Consider the following 25836-nt stretch of genomic DNA (forward strand, 5'->3'; position numbering starts at 1 on the left):
GGAGCAGCCTCCAATGCTTGACAAGCTGCAATCAACTTCGTAGCACTACTTAGTTGAGGCTTGACTATGCAATGTGTGATGTAGCAGCTGCAGAACATTCACAGTCAAACACTCTGCAAATAAGCACACGTCTTACATCCTAAGTGTTGACACAGTAACTCTTTGTAAAACTAGTGGAATAGAACTTGGATTCTGGTCATCTTTCAAGCTTTTACCGTGTTAAACACAAAAAACAGTAAAGCTCAATGAGCTTATTTCATCTTCTTCCAAAATACAATGTAATATTTAGTTATCAGCTTGAGAATTACTTTAGGGATGAGACTGATCCTGCTTTTTCTGTTCCCTCACAGATCACACTGAATTTCAACCCAAGTAACTATCTAGTGTGTACCCTAAAAGAAGTCTGTCTAAGCACAACTGCCAATACCCCTAACGCCGTCACACACATCCAACAGAGAAATCTTTCTGCATATTAAGAGATACAATGTTTGCTTTCTCAACAGGTTAATATTCAAAAGTTCTAAAAGCCTGTAAGTGTTTTTATCAAATACTTTCACCTATTTCAAATAAACAAATAAAAATAATTCAAATAAACTTAGAGGCTGTGGCCCTTCATAATCATGTATATTCATTATTGCTCTATTGATGTTCTGTAATTAACCAAGTACTTTATGGTACTGGATATTAAATAGTCTAAACTTTACCTAGTCTCATGTTACCACATTATCATGCAGATTGGACTATTTATGCTTGACCTTACTCAGTTTTGCTAACAAAAAAACCCAAAGTGTGCAACAAAATCAAAAGCATTATAGTATGACCTTAGAACACAGCAGTTTGCACTGATAAATGTTTTAATGGATCACTTAAATTTAAAAAAAATTAAATACTAAATATTAGGAACTTTCAAAGAAATTGGATTAAAGATACTTCACAGCTGGCTGAGATGTATACTCAACTGCAGAAAGAATGAAATCAGTGCAACACAATTTTATCCAACCAATTTGCTGTGGCCAAATTTTCCAACACAGGTCCTCAAAAATAGTCAGTATTAAACCTCCCCAGTATTGTATCTGTGTGTTATGGCATCTAAATAATCTGACTGCTTTCCTCACAGCCTGACCACCTGCAGTTGTGTAAGACAAACTAATGAGATAAACATCACTGGCACGCTGCACCAAAGTATCAGGCTGTATAAATCTGAACATTTCTATGTTTTCATACAGTCAAAGCTAAATACCCCTCAGGCACCTCATCAAGCTCTAAATTGCTTCCTATGGATAAACTGAAATTAAAGATGACTTACATGTATCAGCACAAGGATAATTCACAACAAGTGTCTGAATGACAGCATTTAACATAAGTGTCAGACACAGAGCAGCATGACTTGAGGAACAAAAATAAATCCTCCAAGATCTGCAATATCCAAGGATAGCAAGAGAAAAGCACTAGGAAAAAAACCTGCTTCATACACATCTAAAATTTCTCAATTGTATGTTTAATATTTGAAATTTTTATATTTGGCCTACTTATGGAGATCAAATTCGAAGGTATATTTTCCCAATTCTAGAGACTTGAATCTTTAGCTGAGTAGTCAAATGAAGGAACTGGAACATTTCATTCAGCAGTAATGAAGTCAAAACTTGAAATGCTGAAGTAGAGATAGTGAACATTTAAACAACAGAGTTAATTAACATGCAGATCAGACAGGTGATGAGAACATTATGAAAAGTGATTAGTCTACACTGTGAGAAAAGAAAATGTAGAAATACTGTTAGATTTTTTGGAGGATGATGTTTCAGAAATTCGATGACTAAAATCTTGACAGAATTGGGCAGGAAATGAAAAATAAAGCTTGATAAGCCTATTTATTTTAGCTCATAAGCATTTGCTTAAAATGAAAGAATATTGCTTCTTACTCCAATAGACTTCTGTGATTTTGACTTGGGTTAAGGTATTAGTCCCATTCCATGAAAGGTATTTCAATAAATGTGCAATACTTTTATAGGAAGACAAACCGCCCCATTCCTATGTTAGCTGTACCAGGGACAGATGAAAGGACTCCAAACTGCAGAAGTACAAAATAAAGCAAGGAATGCATTCTGCATCCTTATTGTACAGATGAATGTTTAAGGGCCTGGTCTTGAAATCATAATATGGACAAACTCATGCTATTCACTGCCTTAGTGGTCTATTTGTGAGAGTGGGATCTCTTACGTTCCATCTTTAATGTGCTTTTCACAAATCTTTGACAACCAGAAGAGTATAAAAGCAATGTATATACTTGTATATATAGAATATCATTTGCTCTTTTGATAACAGGAAGGATAAAGACTGTACAGGCAATCTTGATTTCATGATTTCATAATGTCAAAGCTTCATAGCAAAACTATGGAATACAAAATAACACAATTTGAGACCAGACTTGAATATAAAACTGCATTCTGCATATTGAATGTGTTTGACTGTTTTCAAATAATACCAGATTTTCAGGTCAAAATCCATGCAATTTTTCAGCATTCACACTATCATATTGACAAAAATGTATTTAATCAGCAGGAAAAAAAGGCTGGAAGAAACACTAAAAAAAATCATGATTCCTAAGTTTTATTTGAGAGCGATTTGGTAAATGCTCATTTTCTAGCTGCAGGATTTGATTAAAATGTAAAACACTGAAGTGTAGCATATTTATCATTTTCCTTCCCCTTTGCTTCAATTGAACTAAAATCCCATGCCCCATTTCCAACTTAAGTAAGCATCTATATTGACAGCTCTCATCATCACACCACTCACACTAGCTTTAAGTAACTTCCTTATTTAGTTTAATTTAAATAACTTCCTTAGAAAGTTTAGTCCTCTACAGGTATTTGCACTAAGTTCTGCCTTCCATGGGTACCTTGAAAAGCCAGTGCTAAGGGCAATCATGGATTTCCTTCTAATCTGAATATAAGAAGAATGAAGTTTCCACCACATTCTCCAATGTGGTGAATGGAAGCCTCCCAAATAACTCAATTTAAATCAGTGCAGTGATATTTAACACACAAATGATACATACCTGTTCCCTCAGGACGCCATAGTTCGGGGGTTTTCCCTCAACAGGAATAGATGATGGATACAAATACGTGATGGATACAAAGCTTACTAAATCTATTTTTGTTTATCCTTAAGTTTTTTTACAAAAGCAACTTGAGAAATGTCTCTGCTTTTAGAAGCATTATAGTTAGTAAGGACTGGGGTAGATACATTTCACCTTTTTCTCTCTCATCCCTTTATTTCCTCATTTCATCAACCAAAACACAGAATTCCACAGACTCAGATTTTAGCTCCTCTGGAATAGGATAAGGTAGGAAAATTATTTCGTTTTTATTATATTGTATTTCTTTCTGTGCAGGAAAGAACTGTCCATGATTATTTCAATGTCCAAGGTATCCTTTATCAGCTAAAGTAGATATGCTTAGAAATGATTGATTATGATCATGATTGATTATGAGTAAGAAATCCCTGGGAAGATTTTCAATTTCATTTATTGGTTTAAGAAGCCTGAATTTAAAAATGCAGCAATGATGCCATAGATCTCAGTATATAATATGTTTCTTGCAGCATAGTAATTCCTAACTTGAGTGCAGTGAAAGATCTCACAAATAATCTCTAATAAATGTATTTTCTAACTTGTGTATGGCATAAGTGATGCCAATGAAGACTTTAATTCATCACATTAAAAAAAATCACAGTATGAAATACTACAAAACCATTTGGAGAACAAGGGTTTGAAATGAACAGTATCACAGAATTGCTGAAAATCTCTCCCCAGAGAACTTCTACTGGTAATCCATTCTGCTCCTAGAATTCACAATACAGCTCTGCTTCAGCACACTATGGGACACCTCGCTTCTGTGGCTTCTTCCCCTCTTTGTGTTCCTAAAAATTGAGCAATCAGATGTAAATCATCACCATACTTAGATTTTTGCATCAAGTTTTGTTCTCCTAACCACTAAACAATGTATTGTAAATTATTTTGGGTTAAAGAGTGTTGTTGCTGCTATTTTCTGAGAGCAGGTTAATTTGCAAACCCAATAGTATTTTACAAATCATTTATCTATTGTAAAAGTGATGTTTACCTAACTCAAGTTTGCAAGGTGCTTTACAATCATGACGCATGTGAAGCACCAGCATTAATTTTCCACACTGGAATTGCCTTTGGAAAATTGCAAGTGTAATGTAATTTCATCACAGTACTGCAAAACTAGAGAGAATGCAGTAATCTGCGACTGAGGCACTTCAACCCTCACCATTTTAACAAGACCAACTCTCCTCTTGTTGTTTGTCATGACCATCTGACAAAACCCAGTAACTGTTAAAAGAATTAAAATCTGGACACTTTACCAGAATTGACTCTTCATACAGTGAAAAGCAGACCACATAAAGATCTAGTTACACCACTAGAAAATGAAAGAAGGTTTCATATGCCTGAGAGTACATTCCTGTATCAAGTTTAAGTGGGCTGAATTTGGAAGACTGATTCACTCACAGGAAGCACCTCTACATACCATTTGCATCATCATCAGATATTTCATGAAATATGCTTATGTAAACAAAACAACCTTGAGAATGTTTTAGGTGTATTTTTAAAATGAAATGTTTGCATATTTTTCTATCTGCAGTCATGTCACTTTGGTAATTATTATCTTGTTTCTCCAACTTTCTGCTGCAACCACTGCTTTGCCTGTGTGAGAGGTCACATCCCTCAAAGCAGAGTTGAGCTCATCTATGATTTGAAATTGCCTTTGTCCTCTCCAAAGGATGCTGACGACAGAGATGCTCCTAATTTTAGCGTAACAGGGAAGTATCGAATGTTGAACTGAATGAGTCTGGTCTTGTGATTTAAGCTAGATAGGGTAGATCTGTGTGACTCAGAAAAAATTAAGCTAAAATGTTATGGAGTTCTAACATATACCAAAATATATAGCAAATTTTAAAAGTTTTTATGTATGCAATTTTGAGTCTTTTCTGAGAGATAACAAGCAACTCATCAGGAAGATGTAACATTTTCTGGTAGCAAAATATTCCTAGTTCACTCTTGCAACAGCATCTCTACTGCCTACATAAATAGGAACTAATGGATTCAGCTCCAGAACTCATTTTTGCCTATGGAGGTCTCAAGGCAACAGGAACCAGCAGTTAGAGGAAAAATATGCTATGGAAAGGGGAAAGCATTATCTTCTTTAAGAGGCTGGGAGAAAGAGAAAGAGAAGCCTAGAGCAGACCAGTGCTATGGAGCTCCAGATCTAATGGCACAGGAAGGTACAAACAGTGTGTACTCACTCTTCACTAGCAGGAACCATTCAAAAACTACAAGCACTTATAAAGCATGATAGACATGAGTCCAACACCTGCAAGCACTCTGTGAGAGCTGAATCCTTTTATTACCTCTGCTGTTCAGTGCATGTATTGATTTTGAAAACATTTCCAAATTACTGCAAAGCTGAAGGATCAAATCTATCTTGTTACCTACGGGTGGATGCTTCAAATTTGCTGAATAACCTCACACTAGTAATGTTTCTCACTGACAGGTATCAGGAACTAAATTGTGAAAACAATTTTAACATCTACTGGATATCAGAAATGTCAATCACCAAGCAGTCACCACTTTTATTCAGTTACATTTGTTGTGTGGCTCAGCACTTCAGAAAATGAGATAATTGTCTAGATCTAGGCTATATCAATTGCAGGTTTTCATTCCTTAAAATGCTGTCATCTTACAAACCTGGGCAATATAAGGAGAATTTATAATTTAGTCACATTCTACCATATATACCTTACTATTTGACTGGCCACATAAATGTAAAAACCTTTCATGTTTATATGAGGAGTTTTAAGGAACTGGCTACTTGTGCCCTATACCTCTTTCACTAATAAAGATGTCTTAAGGGCTTCTATGTCGCTCTGTCAAGTGTTCCACTGAGTTGTGACTCATAACCTTACACAGGAAATACCGGGATTTTAAAATGTACTGCTTTTTCAACTAAATCTCATATTTACTCTTCTGAACCCTTCCTCGTCTTTATTTCAAATGTCTCCAAGATTTAGGCTGAATTTTCAAAGTATTGCATTAGCTTTAAGAACAAGGAGAACTGAGATCTAAAGAAAGTTTGTTCTTAAAACACAGTTAAAACACATCTTAAAACAGTCTTAAATGCATTTTAAAATTGTATTTTTAGACTCAAAGGATGTACACCTGCATAGCTCACGAACATACTGGTTGGTGCATGTTTGATGAAGAGCCACAAAGATGACTCAAGGATTGAGCATTATTCATGAGAGAGCTTAGAGAGCAGGGACTGTACAGCCTGGAGAGGAGATGTCTCAGGAAGACTTTGTCAATGTGTACACTTACCTCATGGGAATAAACACAGAATACAGAGTCAGAAGTGTCGAAATGCTGCCCAGTCAGAGGACAATAGGCAGCAGACACAAAGTGAAACCACACACAATAATTTCTTCCTGAACATGAGCAACAACATCTTCCCTGTGACAGTGGTCAACACCACAGCTAGTCACCCAGAGGGGCTGTGTAGTCTCCATCCTTGGAGGTACTCAAAAAACACCTGAGCAGGACAGCAGGCCTGACAAGGTCCTCCAGGATGCCTTCCTTCCTACCTCTACTGTCCTATGACTCTAGATTTGCTCTCATGTTTCATGAAAAGACTGTTTTGTTTTTTATTTGTATAATGGAACTGCTTATATACATGTGCTATTTACATATTTTTCCCAGGTTTCTTTGCTTGTTTGTTTTTTATTACTGGAATTTATGACTGGAAAGGTGAATAAAATAGCACAAATATATGAACAATTCAAAAGTTCAGTATGTTTCAAAAGTAAAAGAAACCTGTATCAGCTTCAAATAAAAACATAAATATGTTTTTATATGTTTTTATTTGAGGCTGATAAAATGTATAAATAAATAAAAATTGACCACATAAAGGACATAGAGTTGCATGGACAGATTAGAAGAACATGACTAATTTAAATGGCAATACTGAGCATAAAGTAAGACAGAATAAAGGTTGACATCATAAAGTCTAAACTGAGTAAGTACTTGCATGAACTTGGTAATAAAAGCATTTACCTTTTTCAGTGTGACATTATAACTAATGAAGGTTTAAGGGATTGCGTATTTTCATTAATCTGATTTTGGGTACTTACAAAATAAACAGAGTGAAACAATTTAATCTATTAATGTAATGGATTTTATACCACACAAGAAGAACTAGAAGACTTTCCAAGCTTGTATGATTGTAAATTATGTGCAATTCTCAAAGACAGGCACTGTAAATACCAGCATTTGAATACCAGCATTTTTAACAACACAGAAGTCTGTATTTTATACTGTCCTAGATACCCTGTGTCTAATTATCTTGATACTGAGATTCTTTTTAAATGACCAAAGAGTGTTTCTTTTTCTCTAGAGCCTGGACCTTCCGAGGTCATTAACTGCATTGTGAGAACGCCACGCAAAACCGAAGTGTTTGCAATGAGTCACATACGTGCTAAATGGCACTGATTCCCCAGAACTCCAAAGTACCTAATGATTAGGGCATCTCTTGAGAGCACTTGGACAAGCAAGTAGGTTTGCAAGAACATAAGATGGTAACAAAGAAACATCTAATTATCCTAGTATGTATACGCATCACAAGCTCAGCGGCCATCCTCTACAAAGAAGATAAGGCACAATGCAGACAGTGTAAGTAACATGTTTTATAGCTCCACAAGACAAAAACATACAAACTAGCATTGCTATTCCAGGGAGAAAAGATGCTGTTGATGTAGATCAAGGACAAACACAAATAACCCTTTGTCCACATTGAAAAAAAAAAAATAAATAAAATTATATTTAACGTTGATGAAGCCTCAAATTTTACATCTGGTTTGTAACAATCGAATGTAATATTCAGTTCTTCCATGAATACATCATATACCAAGAGCACATGGTAATATAAGGACACAGGAGAACATTTTACAAGTTGGGAACTGACAGAATGCAGGTTTTTTATCCAAGCAAAGGGAAGATTCTTTTGCTACAAAACTTGGTACAGAATTGTGTTGTAAATAGAGTATGTAGTCTTTAAAATATCTGACATATTTCAAGTAATTTTTTCCAACAGTTTTGCATGCAATTTGTCAGCATTCAAAGCGATATTTTAAAATGCAACTTAATTAAACATGTAAGCCATTAAATATTATTTTGCTATAATCAGAAAAAGTCCACAGGCTTTGTACACTCTCAGAGAACAGGGTCTCTGGATTTGTCTGGACTTGTATTAGCCTGAGCTGATTTTAGCTTGTTTTAACCATGAGAACAATTCTTTAGCCATCAAACAGTCAAAATGACTTTTCCCTAACTTTTTCTAGCTTAGTTCTGAGACTACAGTACATGTTAATAATCTATTAAGTCCATGTACCCACTAAGCAACCTTCCATTCTGTACAGCAAATTCACATTGCATATAGCTTTTCTATCTATAATTAGATAGAAATATCTAATTATGAAATATATTTTCATAATTAACTTGGGCTATGAGTGTTAGTGTCATTGTAACTGGACTACTAACAACTGCATTGTACTTGAATTATACTCATATAATATTAGGCTTTATTAATAAAACCTTACATCTGTGTAATGTGTTCTGTCTTAGCCCATAGCAAAATTCTGTGTAAAAAAACCCAAACAACAAACTTAGGAAAAAGTTGTATTTGAGATTTTAGCCAAACATATGTATTCTTATGTTCTCTGTTCTTGTATCACAATAAAGAAGATGTTGATCATAGAACTTCAGTCTTAATACACTGTATGTTTCTTTAACAAAGTTACAATACTGCCAATTTCAGAAGAAACGATCTGATTATTTGATACTCATCAACAGCATTTTGTAATTTGTACTAATCCACTTCCACACTTTCTCTTATAGCTGTTAAACATTTTTCTTCCTGACACACCATCTCACATACACTATGTCTCTTCTCCCTTTATAACCAAGAATGTCTTTCACTTCTCTAAAATAAGGATTCATATTTTCCCATTTGTTTGCAGGAAACTGCTACAGATCCCAGATTTGTTCATGCATCTTATCCTTCAGGATCTATAAAAACCACACACATGAAGGCTCAGTCCTAAACACTTCACTCAATTCACTGGCTTGGGATTGGGTCAATGGCTAGGAAGAATTTTTTTTACTAAACATCTAATTAAAACTTTCAGTTATTTAAGGGATTTTTTACTACATATTGATTGATGAGCATCAGCATTTATAGAACAGAAAAATCCCTACAATTACATTATAGTTTTCAGCTTTCTCACATGAAGGTCACTGGAATGAAATGGAAATGGAGAAATAATTGCAATTTGGTCCATAAGACAGAATTACTACCTGATTATATAGCAGGGTAATTAAACTAGACTTAATTGAGATGCTACAGCATGTCTTCCACTCCCAGCAATGTGCAGTGTTAGCCTGGTCTTGACTGGGGTCTCTGCCTTCTTTCTGTGCTGTGAAGGCACTGTCTTTAACAGGACTCTGCATTTTATATTGAAATATACTTTTTACAAAAAAAATATCTCCTTGTCATTTAAAAAAAATATTCTCCCATGTGCTAGATTGTAGGAGTACCCCACCACTTACAGACAAACTTCAGGGGAGAGCAAATCCCCACACTAAAAAGATGGAGATGCAAACAATACTGTGGGACCATAACGGTTGGGAGTCATTCCCTAGAAGTACATGGAGTGTCTTTAGTACAACACTGCTGCAGTGCTTGACATTTCAAAATCCAGGTTGAAAACCACCATACATAGCCTATGAAAATCCTGGAATGGATGGGACTTGATGACTCTGATAGCAGAAAGCCTCTGCTTTAAATGCTTTGGAAAGGAAATCCAATCACATTCCCAACATGAATTGAAAAATCAATTCAAATGCCTGTTAAAGGGAAAAGTTTTGCTTGGTTTTGAATGAGAAGCTATTGCCTGTATCTGTAAAACAAGTTATCGGAAAAGATCACAGAAGTTTACCCACTATTTACACTACTGTAGAATACTTGTTTCCTACTTATGGAAATCTCAGATCCTGGCTGCTACACTTGTAAATGAGATATACAGTTGCAAAATTAAAGGTCTGAATTTGTTTATTCCCAATAGCATAAGTACAACATTGAAACAGATTGTGCAACTTGTCTCTTAATTTCCAAATAAACACAGGAGACAATACAATTAAATTTTGGAATGTAGAAGCACACACAAAAATCAATTTTTGTTCAGAACAAAAGATTTGAACCTGTAAAGAAAGAAGCTAAATCCATCTGAGATAATCAGCGCATGCACTGACCAGCTTAGCACATAAACTACTAACAGCTATATCAAACTGCTCTAGTCTCTCCATCTGTGAATGTTGTTGATTGGAACTTCCTTGGGATCAGAAACATTTCCAGCACCATCAGTACTCTCTCATTCCTGAAGGCAATGGGTCTCCAGGAAAAAATGATGCTATCATATTTTCCCCGCCATTCAGCTGTTTGGCCCTACTTTGTGTAACCTTTCCCCGCAAAACATGCCTTTCCTGCATGAGCTACAGAAACTCCCAGATCCCCAGTGGATTGTTTTAAGCTTTGCCATCATCCCTCCTCACTGAGTTAGAGGTCAGGCAGACACATCACCTAGTCTGCAGCTCTGCAGTGGTGCTGCAGCCAACACCAGCACCCACCACTGGAGAGCAAGTAATATCTCTCTCCTTTGCATCATAGTTTGCATCATTACAGTTCTATACTGATTTAAAAAGATGTGATGAAAACCAAATTGCAACCTTCTGAAAAGGCTATGGAATTATGAAATTAAGGAAACTACAATTATATACTCAATTACCCAAGACTGTTATTTTTAAAAGCTCCTGTTTAAGAAACTCAATTCTAAATCATGAGCTGTAGTAAATTACTTCATTGCACATACTATATCAATTTAAGGTCAAACTAAATTACATTTTAAATAACTCACTGGTCTTTGAACAAGTCTCAAGATTCTAGTGCAACTTTGGCGTTCAAAAAGTAACTAACTAGATAAAAAGTTACTGACCTCAAAAAGTTCACGTTCATTTATAAATAAAAGCTTAAACACTCTAATCAATTCCTTTGATCCAAAATTTAAACAGTACACCATGCTCGAAAGTACTCCAATGCAGGAGTAAATCAGCACAGAAGAATTTCTATCAAAATGGAAAAAGCAAAAAATAGTTAAGTTTTGTTTTGTAAACCTACTGATACTAAGGTTGAAAGACTTGTTCAGCTATAAAAAGCTTAAAATTATGTCCAGCTGTATAAATTCTCATGCTCTCAAAATGCGCTATTATTACCAATAATTCAGTTAATATTTCTGCAAGTGAAATCCTTATAAATATTAAAAGTCTTTGTCCTTCAAAATTACTTTTTCCTATGCTTTATCTTAACAGTGTTTATGACAAAGTTGGTTTTTTTTAGAAAAAAATAGATTTTTTTATATTGCAAAACTGAAATTTTACCTTAGGAAACTATTTCATTTATATGAAACTCCAATTTTCCATGGTTCTATGCACATGAAAGAAATTAAATATTTAATACTGCTACACAGTGTAGGGATTCCAAACAAATGAACTTTGTGATGAGAAAATGGCAAAAGAAACTAGGAAATTAATAATAAAAAGAGACCTTGAAAGGACATACAAGCACAATCTCTCTCAGGCCCTCTCAACACATACAAGTAGCCAGTTGAAATTTTAAATAGCCCAGGCAATACTGACGCATTCATACCAGCATGAATTCCAAATAGAGGACAACAAAAGTATAAAAGCTTATTTTAAAAGAGCAAGTGTTTTCCTGCAGAAGAAGAACAGCAATAGATAATTCTTATATTTTCATTTCCTGTGAATTGCATCAAAACCCAAGTAATACTTTCCTAATGTTCACTATCCCACGCAGGATTTATGCTTTCACAAACAAAGAAGAGTGAAGTGGTTCTTTAAGCAATTACTGACACCTTGTGCATTATCCAACTCTCCAAAATATGCACTATCCCTCTTTGGTCATCCTGTCAACCACTGGCTTCTATAAAGCCTCTTCAAGGTCCTCTAATTTCATAGCTACCTGAAGTGCATCAGGGAGAAACATGGTATCATGACTTTCCTGATTCAGACAAGGAACTGACAGCACCAAGGAATGTATTTTATGGACTCTGTCCATAAGCATAAGTATCAGGACTCTGTTACTTGTAGATTTTTTAAAAGTCAATTTTAGAATTTGCAGAAGCTGTCACCAGCACTGGCTTGCAGCAGAGCTGCACTCTGAATTGTGAAGACTAAAGAAGCAGAACATAAACTTCTCAGCCAATTTTCCTCAAAACATTTCCTGCATCTTCTACATGCCCAACAGCTTGGAATTTCTCAATGAACTGACTAAGCTACAATCCCCTGTTAGTAAAATACAGTATTAACTTATTTGTGCCAGTATTTTACTATTTACGATTTTTTCTTTAACTTATACTATCCAGTCCAGTACCCACTGCCCAATATCCATTCATGCTGTACCATTTTCAAGTACAATAAGTTTGTGGAAGGAGAGAGGTATGCTAAATTACCTTTGGTTGAAAAAAAGAAAAGCTATGGGTCACTCCTTCAGATGACAGTGATGAAACTGAAATTACATGGGGTTTTCTTCATGACTTCAAATATGTTTGATGTCTTTACTCCCTATTATCTAACTTCAATTTTTGTCTCTTTTGCATATACATAATATTAGTACATGCACCATACAAATTCTCCAGTGTCAGATAAAAATATTGTTAGAGGCATCCAGGAAATGGTTTTCTTGAAATTTATTGATATAAATACAATAGATATTTTAAACAGGTCACAGGAAAGTGGTCTGCAGGTAGGAGAAATACATTTACTGAAAGAGAAATGCAGAAAGTGCTTTGGTGCTTTAGTGCCTGAAAAGCTGCTGTGCAACTCACCACCACTTAGGGAAAAAGGCTAACTATGATTTTAGCTATTATACATATTTTTTGATCCCAGCTATTATTTCGGTGATTTCTAGTCTTACTCCATACATTATAGCCTATAGTATAAGGAATGCTTACCTACTCTCTACTGCTGTGTGAGACCAAATGAACCTGACTTTATACCAGAGTGGTTAGGGTCTGCTTCATAAATTTTCTCTTTAATGTTTTGTGGTCTCCATTAAGAAATACACAGGCATATATCTGAATATACATAATAGTCCATTTTGTTGCATAATGTATTTTGCAATGTTTTTTCTGTGATATTACTAGAAAAAAATATTTTGATTCTCAGCTTGTGGGATAACTTTATAGCCTTACATAAACCAGCAGGCAGCTTTATGGAAATGCTAAGCCTTTCCAAAACACAGAACAGCAAGTATTAATGATATCCTACATTGAAACTTCTTCTCCAATCTTCTCTAAAGCTTCAAAGGAGGTTCAGCCTGTCTAGTGTTTGCAAACACAACACACAGAAAACCAGCTTTAGATTAACTATTCTGAAAATAACCACACCAGTTTTTCTAGGATCTTCATTTGCAAAGTATAGCTCTTCCATGTGACAGAGCTGAATAAGTAAGTTACAAAAAAAGTTAAGTCATAACCTCGCTTTGTTCCCTTTTATCTAAGAAAGAACCTTCAATAACAAGTAGAAATGAAACCTTGACTGCCTAAGGATGTAACTAACTTCTTACATCCTTGTTACATGCTCCATGTGCTGGCAAGTGAGCGGGGCAATACTCAGCACTGAGAATTGGTTTTGAACTTGCTCCACGAACTTGCTCTATGTTCATGACTTTTAGATTTAAGTTAGAAAATCAAGAACCACAGGACCCAAGATCCTTCTGACAAAACTTCTCATGGTTTTTATTATACACAGTCCTTTGTTGCAAACTAGTTGAAGACTGATTATCTCTGGTGAATTTAAAATGTTACCCTGCACTTTGGTAACTGAATCAGTAATACTGTATTCTTGCCTTATATTTTGCTATCAAGCACTTTTTTTGTATTTAATCATAGCCATTATTTCTATTGTGCTTATCCCCTGTAATTTTATGTTATATAGAATGACAGTTATTTGAGCTAAAACAATTGCTCACAACAATATGTGTGTTTATTTTTATTGTGATTATTGCCATTCCAGCTCCCTCATGGCAAGAGCAGAGCACTCTATATTATGCATATGCACCATTTAATAACTAAGCTGTTCTTTTCCTTGGGGTTCAACTGATGGGTTGAACTTGGGGTACTGATGAAAAAACAAAACACAACAACTATGTATAGAATGAAAAAGTAAATGAAAATAATAAGTTATCTTTTTACTCCTCTGATAATTGCCAATGAAAATTGTAAGAGTAACATGGGAAAATAGCTACTGTATTATTTATTTTTACATGGAACTATCAGGTTGTTTTTTTTTTTCTTTTGGCAAGAAATGGCTTTTAAAGACATATATATTTACCAGCATGTGTTAATAAAAAACTGACTCCCCCAGAACTGAATGTGGGCTGAAGTCAAAGAACACTTCTTTTTCTCCATATACTCACTCTCACCCCAGGATGTCCTTGTCAAAATACAAGATTATATGGCAGCAAAATGATGCCTTTTGTCTTGCTTTCTGACGATTTCACTGTCCTTTTGGTTGCCAGTGGAAACTGAGTTCATGGCTTCAGAAATCTCTGGACAATGAGTCCAAGATACCTTCCCAAATTTTAATGTGTACTTCTAAGCCCAGCACGATTGTAAGCACAATTTAAACTACCTTCCTCTTGATGGATAAGAGAAGAGAGATATAGCACGTTCCAGTACCTAAAAGGGGCTTACAAGAAAGCTGGTCAGGGACTTTTCTCAAGTGTCTGGAGTGATAGAACAAGTGGTAATGGTTTTCAACTAAAACAGGCAGATTTAGATCAGATATTAGGAAGAAATGCTTCAAGAGCATAATGAAGTAGTGGAAGAAGTTGCCCAGAGAAGTTGTGAATGCCCCATCTCTCGAAGTGTTCAAGGTCAGGCTGGACACGACTTTGAGCAACCTGGTCTAGTGTAAGGTATCCCTGCTCACTGCTGGGAAGTTGGAACTGAATGATCCTTAAGGTCCCTTCTAACCTAAACAAATGTGAAAGAGATTGTATGAATGTTAGCATTCTTTTATACCTGGTATAAAAAAATTATCTTAAACATGAAGTATTGGAAAATGCCTCCTAACATCAGTCTTTCTAGTTTATGAAAGAGTACACCAACTGCAACTTTGTTATGGCCTGCTTGTATTAACGTATGGAACAAAATATGTCTAAGAAAGGATCCTTAAAACTAGCAAGCAAAAGAATGGTACCTAAAAGCTCCAGCTTGATAAATGCAACACAGAAAAAAGCATATTTTAAATACACAGATTAAAGAGCAAGGATAGTGACCTACTGGATTAATCTTTACAATCAAGATGGATATGCCCAACACTTCAGGTAGTCTTCTCTGCTTTGAAGTAGACACCATTAGAGCTACATGGGACAGTAGTTCCTTTCAGCAATTAAAAAAAGATTATTTATGTCATTTCTAAAACAGTGGCTCATGGAAATGTACCTGGGATAACCCAAAACATAAAGGATTCTGGTTATTTTTCTCCTACTGAATAAATGTTAACACTGCCAAATAATTCATAGTTTCTCCTAATTCCACAGCAGACTCTCATATCCTCAGAAGGCAGTTTAATTTACCACTACTCCACAGTTTATTTGGCACAAAGATGAATAAGAATTATATCTTAGATATCCAGCTCAACAGAGCCACGAAAATGAATAATTTTAGTTTTCATTCATGATACTTTAACTTTTCCTTAACCTCAGCTAGCTGCCTTGCAATTTCTTTCTAGCTCATTAAACATTATTTTGAATGTGTTAAAAATTAGCTAACTGAACAGACAGGACTTTAATTAATGCAGTGAAGTCCAAAATTACGTGACACCCTTTTTCCTAAAAGTAATACATCCAGAATTTGTGCTTCTGTAATCAAAAGTCATTCATGTCTCTGAGCTGCATCCTAATTCTACTGGACACTTCCACAAATTAAGTAACTTCTAGATGGCAACCCTGAACCAGGATCAAAATGTTAAATCACACTCCACATACACTTAGAATGTACATTTAACTGAACAGTAAATTATTCTAGCCTAGTCTATATGCTTAAGTACCAGGTCTTAAAATTAAATTCCTGCCATATTCTCAGTGGTGCACTTTGCAGCAAGCATTTGCAATAATTTTGCCTTCCAGCAAGATATATAGTGTGTAGCAATCAAATAGGGGTAATTAAAGTAAACATAAACCCCATAATTGCATAAGCCATATAAAAGCTTCCTTCACCACTTAGACTTTAGATTTGGAATACATCGTGTCAAGTTGATTACTTGTCACATAATAATAATGGCTCATTTAATGCATTTATACTAATAATCCTCTGGCTTCTTGTCTGGTATCACAGATGAATTATGTCCAACAATTAAAACATAAAATAAAGGGAAAGGCATAGAAATAAAGATGGAAAAATAAATGCAGCAAAGTTACAAAATATAAAGTTTATGTTTACTGAATAAGTAGTGGATAAACACAAAACACAAGAGTGAGAGGCTTTACAAAAGGAGCAGAAATGGGAGGTTGAAATCTGAAAGGTCACAGAAAATGCAACCAGCAAGATTATGGTAAGGTACTAGTGAGGGGAATAAAAAAGCAGTAAGAACAAAAATATGGCATCTGATCTTATTCCAGCAAAGACAGAGCCACTTGTGGGGGAAGATGTTGATGGAATAATTGTATACACCTAATTCCTTTGGAGATCTGACTTTGAACCAAGGAGTCTTCAGTAAGGAGGTTCACACCAGTTTAGTAGGACAGCAACACAATTCAAGGTATCTTTTACTGAAGGAAGAACTATAGTTGAGATAATCTTACCACAACACCACATGTTAAATAAGAACATCATTCAATCTCAAAGAACATAGAAATCTTGACATTGAAACAACATTATTGTGACAACAGAAGAGTTTTATCAGTGAGCATTACTGCAAGTCAAAACACAGTATGTTCCATTGCTTGCTGAAGGAAAAATACACAAAATAGTTAAACAGAGAACAGGGGGATTGTGCTGATCAGTGAAGCCAATCTGCTTTTTTCTGATTGAATGCTAGAGCTAGTATGATGAAGAATGTGGAATTATGCGCTGTGGTGGGATAAGGAAAACCAAAGACAAGAGAGAAGACATTCTACATTTGTAAGCATTAAGATGTTAATTTGACTCACATATCATAAAAATATATTGTAAAAGTATTCCTCTTTCTCCCCTCATCCCCTAAACTCTAGAAAACAGCTTTTTTGTTTGTGCCAGGACAAAGGTCTGGGGCCACAGTGCAAGTCAGCTCTACGAAAACTTCCAGGTTTAAAAAAAATCTAGATAGAATAAGGTTTGCAGGATACCACAGGAAGGAACAAACTACTGAATCTTTGAACATGATGTTGAAAACAGAAGTATTAAAAAGTGAATGGGATGTCATTTGTGCTACAGGTTCCTTAAACTTTCTGTAGTAGTAAATTAATGTTGCTCATTATCACAATATCTACACTGAAGGAAAGTGAAAATATATCACTTATCAAGTGAAAATGTACAGATTAATATTCAACACTACTCAATTCAGATTAACCAACTAAGCAAAGCACGACATACTATTATTACTTTTGGTATGTCCATTAACTCAATATACTTTTCAATTCTGCGTTGTTACACATCAAAAGGGAGGAAGGAAGACATATGCCAATATCCTGCGAAAAAATTGGGAGATTTTTAAAATACCAAGCACTGTTATCTATTTCCTCTTAACCATGCACTAAGAAACTGATGTTTTTCCATCTGCTGAATCCTTTACTTTCCCCTTAGGAAACTCTGGGTCTTAAAGGAAATTTCAAGTCTATGAAGCACAGAATAGATGTAAAATGCATAAGGGGTACATACAAAAATAGCTGCTCCACTCAATAAGCATGACAGAAAATCACTGGCTTGTGTATGACATTTAAGAAGAAACCTGATAAATGATCTTCTCTTCTAAGTCAGTTCATGCATAGAAATATAATGGGCTAAAATAATGGAGAAACACAAATTCATGAATTGTTGAAATATTACAAATAAACTTCACTTTCTATGAGCTAGAGAATATATATATATATATATTTCTGTTATTTGAACAAAGAATTTTCACATCACCACTTCAGTATATTTGTAAGCACACAGATGGAAGATATGGAGTGGAACTAAAAAATAAAAGCAGGCTTTATTAGTTTTAAAATTATTGTTAGAAAGGGAAAATGGGATTTAACTGCAGGCAACTGAGCATGATATTCAGCATCACTTCTCACTCTTCCTGAGAAGAATTCATCATACCAAATGCTAGATATATTTCTCACCTATATTCCTTCAAATATGCCAAAGAATGGAATAAGCACTTCTGTGGTCCAGTTCAACTCATCCAGAAGCAAATATGTAAACCAGATCAGACAAATTGTGCCCTTCCAAGTACCTGCTCCTCTCTCTTGCTTCCAAGGAGTCTAGCTTGGATAACCACTGCAGCTGTAGAGGTGCAGACAATAGAGTTCTCCATGCTAAGTAAGACAAGTCTTAACGCATGAAGCACTTTGCAATTTATGCCAGGTGTGACCTCAAATCTCCAGAGCAGCGACTGACAGGTCAGTTTACACTGTAAATTGTATTAGGAATCTTCCACTTCACCATGAGTGAATACAATTTACAAAGGAGACTTCAAAAAGGATCATAAACTGTTTTTTAAAAATATTAATAATTTAAAAGTTAATGCAAATAATTTAAGAATTAAAATAATTATTGCTCCAGAATATGATCAACTGCTTCAGAATACATTAATGAATTGCTAAACTATTTGTTCTTCATTTGTTTTGTAAATTATGGAACAAATGTTGCAGAATAAAAATCAAGCAAATTTCATGATAAGCCCTAAATTATTTTTTAATTTTCTTATTACAAATCTTTCAAAATTTTCCATTTTTTTCCCCTCAATCACAAATCACAGAGTCACAGAATGAGTAAGGTTGGAAAGGACCACAGTGGGTCATCTGGTCCAACCTCCCCACTCAAGCAGGGCCATCCCAGAGCACATGGCACAGGATTGTGTCCGGACAGTTCTTGAATATATCAATTGCTCAATATTCAAGCTCATACTTTTCTTTTTTTCCCAAAAAATATTTTTGGAAAAGAACTGTACACCAAAATCTGAAGTACAAAATCAAAATTCATTCAGAATCCTAACTAACACTTGAACAGAAGTCCAACATACATAAAAATAATAAAAAAGCCCCAGACAGATAAAGCAGGACTTGTTCGAGCTTTTCAGGAATTTACTTTACAACCTGAACTTCCTATATATGGCTTTTAAAATATACAATTTTGCAATGATGAATATTAACATTAGACCATTCTGGGAGTCCCTACGGCTCTATTTGGAAAATGTATTCAGACATTCATGTCTCTAGAACAATAAGCAATAAGAAATACTTCTATGGTTTATTCAAATAAACCATAACATTTTCCCATTAATCATAAACCACAGATATCTGGTATCCATATATTAAAGTTGAGTAAAGAAAGATTTTAATGTTTGCACTGTTAAAAAGAATGCAATTTACTATACTTCCATAAATTGATGCCTACACCAACAGCAACTCATAAGAAAATTCGAAACAGCACATCAATAGAAATGACTCATAATCAGGATGCATTAACCCTGAAATTAAGAGCTTTATTCTTCTTGTAAAGATACTCAAAAAGTTTGAAAAAATCTGATTTCACATATTTATTTCTCATGCCCAAGCATATGTCAAAAAAACACCCAATGATCATCTCTCAATTTAAAATCACAGTACAGGATCTTCTACTTGGAAGCAAGAATTATGCTCACAGCTCCCCATATCCAAAAAAAGCCCCAGATAAAACCCCAATACACAGTGGGGAAAATTAACTTCATTAGTCAAATATTTGATTTTATTCCTTTGACAATTCATAAACAATTATTTTATGTTAAAGCCTGCTTTGATGGACCTGTTAGCAGTCCACACTAATATTTTATATCCCATCTGGAATTTTCCTAAATCACTAATTTAACTATTCCACTTTTGTGTCATTAATATTACTCTCTGAAATTAATAAAATCTTATTTAAAAAAATCTAATAACTGATACATAAGTCTCTTCTATATAAATGATTATTACTTCATCCTAAAAGTATGCACTATTAGATCTTAAAACTCCTCCATCTTACCTCTCCTGCAGCTACTCTAAGCAAGTATTTTATTGGGACAATGTCAATAAACAGTGTAAGACATACGGTAAACATAATTTTATCTTCTGTCTAATTGTTCAGTATGAAGCACTGTTCTTTCCTAAAACCTGGTACAGTTCAAATAAGGAAATATATAGAAAACGTTAGCTGATAAGCTCAACTGAATAATGCATTTATTCTCCTCTTGGTAAAATTACACACTAAGCTCAGACTTAATGGCAAGCAGCTCAGTAACAACTCCGTTCATGCTCAGCTGGATCAGCCCTTCAATTAAATTTCTTTCATTTCAAGGTAATAATCAAAACAGCTGACAATTCAAGTGATATCTCCACATCCACATGCAAATGCAGTATTTCTTAATTTACCTTTTAACAGGAAAACCGTGGCTGCAGGAACACAGCCCTAAATTAAGCTATTAAAAGAATAATATTCTAAACTTCTTGTGTGGATGAAAGATACTATTAATGCTCAACTCCAGTTTTCTACCTTATATTTGCTGATATTCTTCAGCAGCTTTTACCAATTCACAAAAAGAAATTATTTCACTACTATCTTTAATAAATCAAACACAACTTATTCTTTAAAAATTAAAGTAATGCTAGAATTGTTCCTTTCTATTTTATTCCCTTCATGGATTTTCTGCCACCTTTTCAGATAAAATATTTTCTCAATACTACTTTTTTTTCCCCATACTTCTTCCAACACATCCAGCAAGCAGATTTAATTTCAGTGTCCTTCAGTCAGAAGACATGAGGAGGTCTTTGCTAGACAGTGAGATATTTACATTTTCATTCTAGTAGAAACTTTATTCTAGTCTTGCCCCATCCTAAATTTTTAAATCCACAATTCCTACTGTGAGGCATCAGAAGTGAATATGTCTGATGCCATTTAGCCTCAACACTGGCTAGCTTTGATGATCTGCTAAGCTTTAGTTAAAGCTTAGCAGATCATCTCTCCATCTCCAAGTTCTCAGCATATTTTGAAACTTTTAATACAGGAGGAATTAATTTCTTAAGCTGAACAAAATCTCTCCAAATTTTCCCCTCCCAGAATCATCATGATCTCAGTACCAAGTAAGCAAGAGAGTAAAGAACACTCGTGATGAAACAGCAGTTTATTTCAACCAATAGGCATAACAGAACTGATTTTAATAAAAAGGGGTTATTTCTTGCTCTCTGAGACAAGCTGACCTCTGGGAAGATAAAACTTACACCTTTCTACATAAAAATATTAAATAATCTTTTAAAAATTCATCCAGCATGATCCAGTTCCTTCAGAAGCAGACTGAAAAAGCTTCACATTTTAACAGTTAATTCCAATGTGCTGGACATACAATCCTATCATGTAACAGGCCTGGCTAAGAGCTGAACCTTCGGCATGATGTCCAACCTTTACCCAAGTAGATGCCGCAAATACACATCCTAACTATATTTGTGACATTGTTTTAAATATGTAAAATCGGGGTAAATACTTTCAACATTATAAAACTTTCACCTTGACAAATATTTCAAAGCATTGAGGTTATCTTACATCCAAATACCACAAATATCAAGGCAGTACCCACACAAAATTGCACCTGCGTATCTCTTCTAGCATTTTCCAGATCCCATGGAGACTCTTGTCCTAGCTAGACATCCAGTTCCTACCTACTTTCAGCATTCACCAAATCCAGTCTCCAGCTCTAGGCTGGACTTTTAGCACAAGCTTAGCTCACCCCTCTACTCAGCACACCAGGTGCTCCCCTAGGTTGTAAAACAATGGTTTATGTCAGGATTTTTGAAGTCTGGTGGCATCTTCCTACTTGCTACAGCATCTACAGTGAAATCCAAGCAAAGATGAAGAGACGTTTGTTTCTTGCAAAGGAAATAGAAAAAAACAAAGGAAGCAGAACATGGAAATCTAAAAATGCAAAAGATTCTTGTGATCATTCTCCTGCAATGCTAAGTGTCCAAAAGTGAGCAAGTAAGTAATGAAAAGCCCTAAGCAACACAGATGGCTTTTGGGTATGTGTTAGATCCCCAGTCAGTTGTTAAGTCCTTACTTAAAACAAACCTTATCAGACCAGAAAAAATGACCAAGAAAAACAGACTCCTGGGTCTGCTTCTTCCAAAAGAAGTTTCTCATATACTCCAACAATAAAACAATGACATAATTTTTGAGCAATGCAAAAGCTGCAAGAATTAGTAATAAGTGATTTTTCATGTCTTCTCTTAAAAAGCTAATGTGCTACTAGCACACAGCTGAAGCTCCTCTTCTCAAGAACTATTTTCAAGCAAGCAGATTCCCTTTAATCAGTGTATGACCTCTGAATGGTCCAGACATTACAACATACTCCGTCACTGATATCAAAACCATTTAATTTCTAAAATTCAATTTAAAATGTTTTGGATTTTTACTTTCTATTAAAGAAACACTTTCTGAATCATTTTAGGAACCATGTTCTGCAGTTAGACAAAGTGGAGATAAGTGAAAAGTGATGCTATTTAAATTAAGTCTGTTTAAAACCAGTGCTTCAACAAAAAATGAAGATGAATGTAAGCATGGGAGCTTACACAATTATTGGTGAAAAAGTATTACAGCTACTGCATGCATACAAGTTGTAGAAACCACTTGTAAAACTGAAAAAACCTGAAATGCCATTAGGTTAATACAACACATCACACAGCAGCTTGGCAAGTATCAAACCCTTAAGAGCAAACTTTTAATGTTACTTTTTTGTGCCTTGCAGCAAACAATTTAATATCCTCAAATATCCCAGGAACATCCATAACACTTCAGCAGTTCCATTTCAGACATTCATATCACAGGTAAGTTGCAATGGCATACACTAGGTACAATTTTATTATACGTATTTTTTTCAAAGACATAAAGGCACAGCATTCCAATGCTAGATCTTTATATATATACCTATATATTTTGTACATATGTATCTTTTCATACATATAGCAAATTTCCTTTCTTTTTCTACTTTCTTTTCTTGGACACTGTTTCCCAGTTTTCCCTTTTCAGACTACCCAGAAATTACAAAAGTTAATGATAAAATTAAGGGAAAAAACCTATGGCTGAATATTATGAATTAATTTATAATTTTCCCAAGTCAATCAGGGAAATGTGCCTTTAAGCCTGTTCACCACTGGCTCTTCTCATCAGACACATACATGGAACTATCTTTCACCTATAAATCCTTGAAGCCTTTGGCTGTATGCAATAGTTTGGATATACAACATTTTTAGCTTTTCAAATCTATTGTGATATCATTACCAGGGCAGGTGATAAGGGGCACATAAAGGGCAACAGAGACTGAGTAGAAGTCAAGGGCCTCATGACAGCAAGGCATGGTTAGGACTGGACATCTAACTGGTGACCTTTTAGTGTCCTGGAGAGACACTAAGTAGTGTTTTGAAACTTGAAGCTTTTTCATCTAGATGTATCTCAAGTATTACAAGAGCTACTCATCTATCCTCAGTCTTAAAATCTTAACGCCTTGATCACCTGAAGTAGAACACAGGCTATATGATGCTTCAGGAGATATGTATGTCATCATTCAAGAAAAGTTTGGGTTTTCTTTTTATTTTGTTAGTTTCACAAGGCAGATGTATTTTCAGAGCTGCAAGGTATTAGACTGATGGTATTTCCCTTTGCTTACTGTAGTAATTAAATTGCACTGACATTAAACTGTTTTTCTCAACAGGTTTGACCTTTAAAAGGTCTCACTGAATGTGGAAGTTTTCTTTTACAACAATCCTTAGGTGTCATCCAGTATATTAGCTACTGCATTCATCAAGGGAATGGAGACAATAAACTTAGTATCTTCTCCTTCATCAATACTTTCCCCTAAAACACAAGGTTTAACATTTTTTTTGCTTATTCATCAGTTTTGTTTGTTTTTAAGATATTAACACCTTATTTCAATACAAATGGTCAAGTCAAGAAGCCAGCTTTGTACTAGAAACAATTTTTTTAATAACGTCTTTGAGAAAAGGTTGCTATGCTATTGAGCACTTTGGCTGGGAGCTGTAAAGGCAAAGCTGAACTTCCCCCACAGTTCATTATCTTCAGGAGTATTGATTTCTTGATGAGACCACACTCACCATTCAATGTCAGCTCTGCTGACTCCTACTAGCACATCTCAAGCAGCTGTGAGAAAGCAGGGACACAGTAGGAGGGAAGATTAGGGGACAAGCAAGAAAAACAACAGGAGTAACAGGCAGTGAAGGCAGAGACGCAAAACTACTTTGGAGCATTATCACCTAAAATAAGTGGCACCTCATGAACTCCGTGACCAGGCATCCATGTTTGCAATGCTACTTTATGGATACAGAGCCAGCACACCTTTAGGCTTAATCCTCAGATCAACAAAACAGAAATGATTTCTCCATGACAAGCATGTACTGAAGATCACATAGATAAATGCTGACAAATCTCAGCAATGTGTATCTCACTTAAAAAATTTTATTTGAGAAAGGTTTATTTTCCTGTTGGCAGCTTTAGGATATTACCAGCAAAAGATATTGTTGTCAAACAATTGGTCACACCTACTAAAACAAATGTGGTTAAAAATACAACATCGGTTTCATTTGTTCGTAAAAGTCAAAATGTAGTGAAGTATTGAAACAAAATTTTAGGTTTGCTAGCCTCCAGAAAAATAAACAACAAAACATGTATTTAAATAAGCAGGTCCCAGCAAAATCTAATAGCAAGTTTTTTAATGGATGTTCTGCACATACTTACAGGTTGAGCAGACTAATAGTGCTCTTGCCACAAGTTCACTGAGTAACTTCCACTTCTGCCTCACCCTGGAGGTGACAACTGGAATGAGAATCTCTGCAGGGACGTAGAACTGAATCGAGTATGTCACAAAAATCCCAAAGGAGTACAAAATTTTTACAGACTGATACAACCTGTTGAAAACATTTACAGTCATGTAAGTATGTAAGCTGCAAATTTTCATTAAAAATTAGCTTGATAACAGCCCTAAGGAGATACACATATATGTATGAAAAAGTACTTTTACCCCCAGCAAACATTAATATTTTAACTGACTAAGAAATTTCAGAAGATAAGCCAACTAGAATAAATCTTCCAATAAAGGGCAGATATCCTTACCACTGTTACTTGTAGCTGATTAAAAAAATGACAAAGAGCTATCCATGCCTCCAAGAGGTTTAGATATATGCTTAATTCATGTTGCATTAATTACAAGCATTTGTCATTACTTGCAGAAAACTGGCAGAAACTGAGCCTCTTTGTATGATTTTCTTTCTATGGATGTTATAAAAATTTGGGGTGAGGGCGTGGTTCATTGCTTCAGTCGTAAAAAAGATGTTCAACTGAAGCAAAGCCAACATGCATAAGTAGGAAAATAAAAAACAGCAGCAAGACTAGGGAAAGAACAAATAGGACCTTGATCTTTGTATCTCT

General features: G+C 35.0%; 1 protein-coding gene across 3 annotated transcripts in view; it reads right to left on the minus strand.

The window, feature by feature from the left end:
• SLC36A4 (solute carrier family 36 member 4) overlaps positions 1-25836 on the minus strand; it is a 131769-nt gene that overhangs the window by 20456 nt on the left and 85477 nt on the right. For 2 of the 3 annotated variants that reach the window (XM_053935889.1, XM_053935890.1), the window contains exon 10: positions 25147-25316. In XM_053935889.1, the coding sequence (XP_053791864.1) occupies positions 25147-25316 (170 nt within the window). Of the gene's footprint in view, positions 1-3658; positions 3919-25146; positions 25317-25836 lie in introns of those variants that run through there. The other variant, XM_053935891.1, reaches the window with a different exon arrangement.

The sequence above is a fragment of the Vidua chalybeata genome, chromosome 2 (genome assembly GCF_026979565.1).
Source record: "Vidua chalybeata isolate OUT-0048 chromosome 2, bVidCha1 merged haplotype, whole genome shotgun sequence".
Taxonomy (NCBI): Eukaryota; Metazoa; Chordata; class Aves; order Passeriformes; family Viduidae; genus Vidua; species Vidua chalybeata.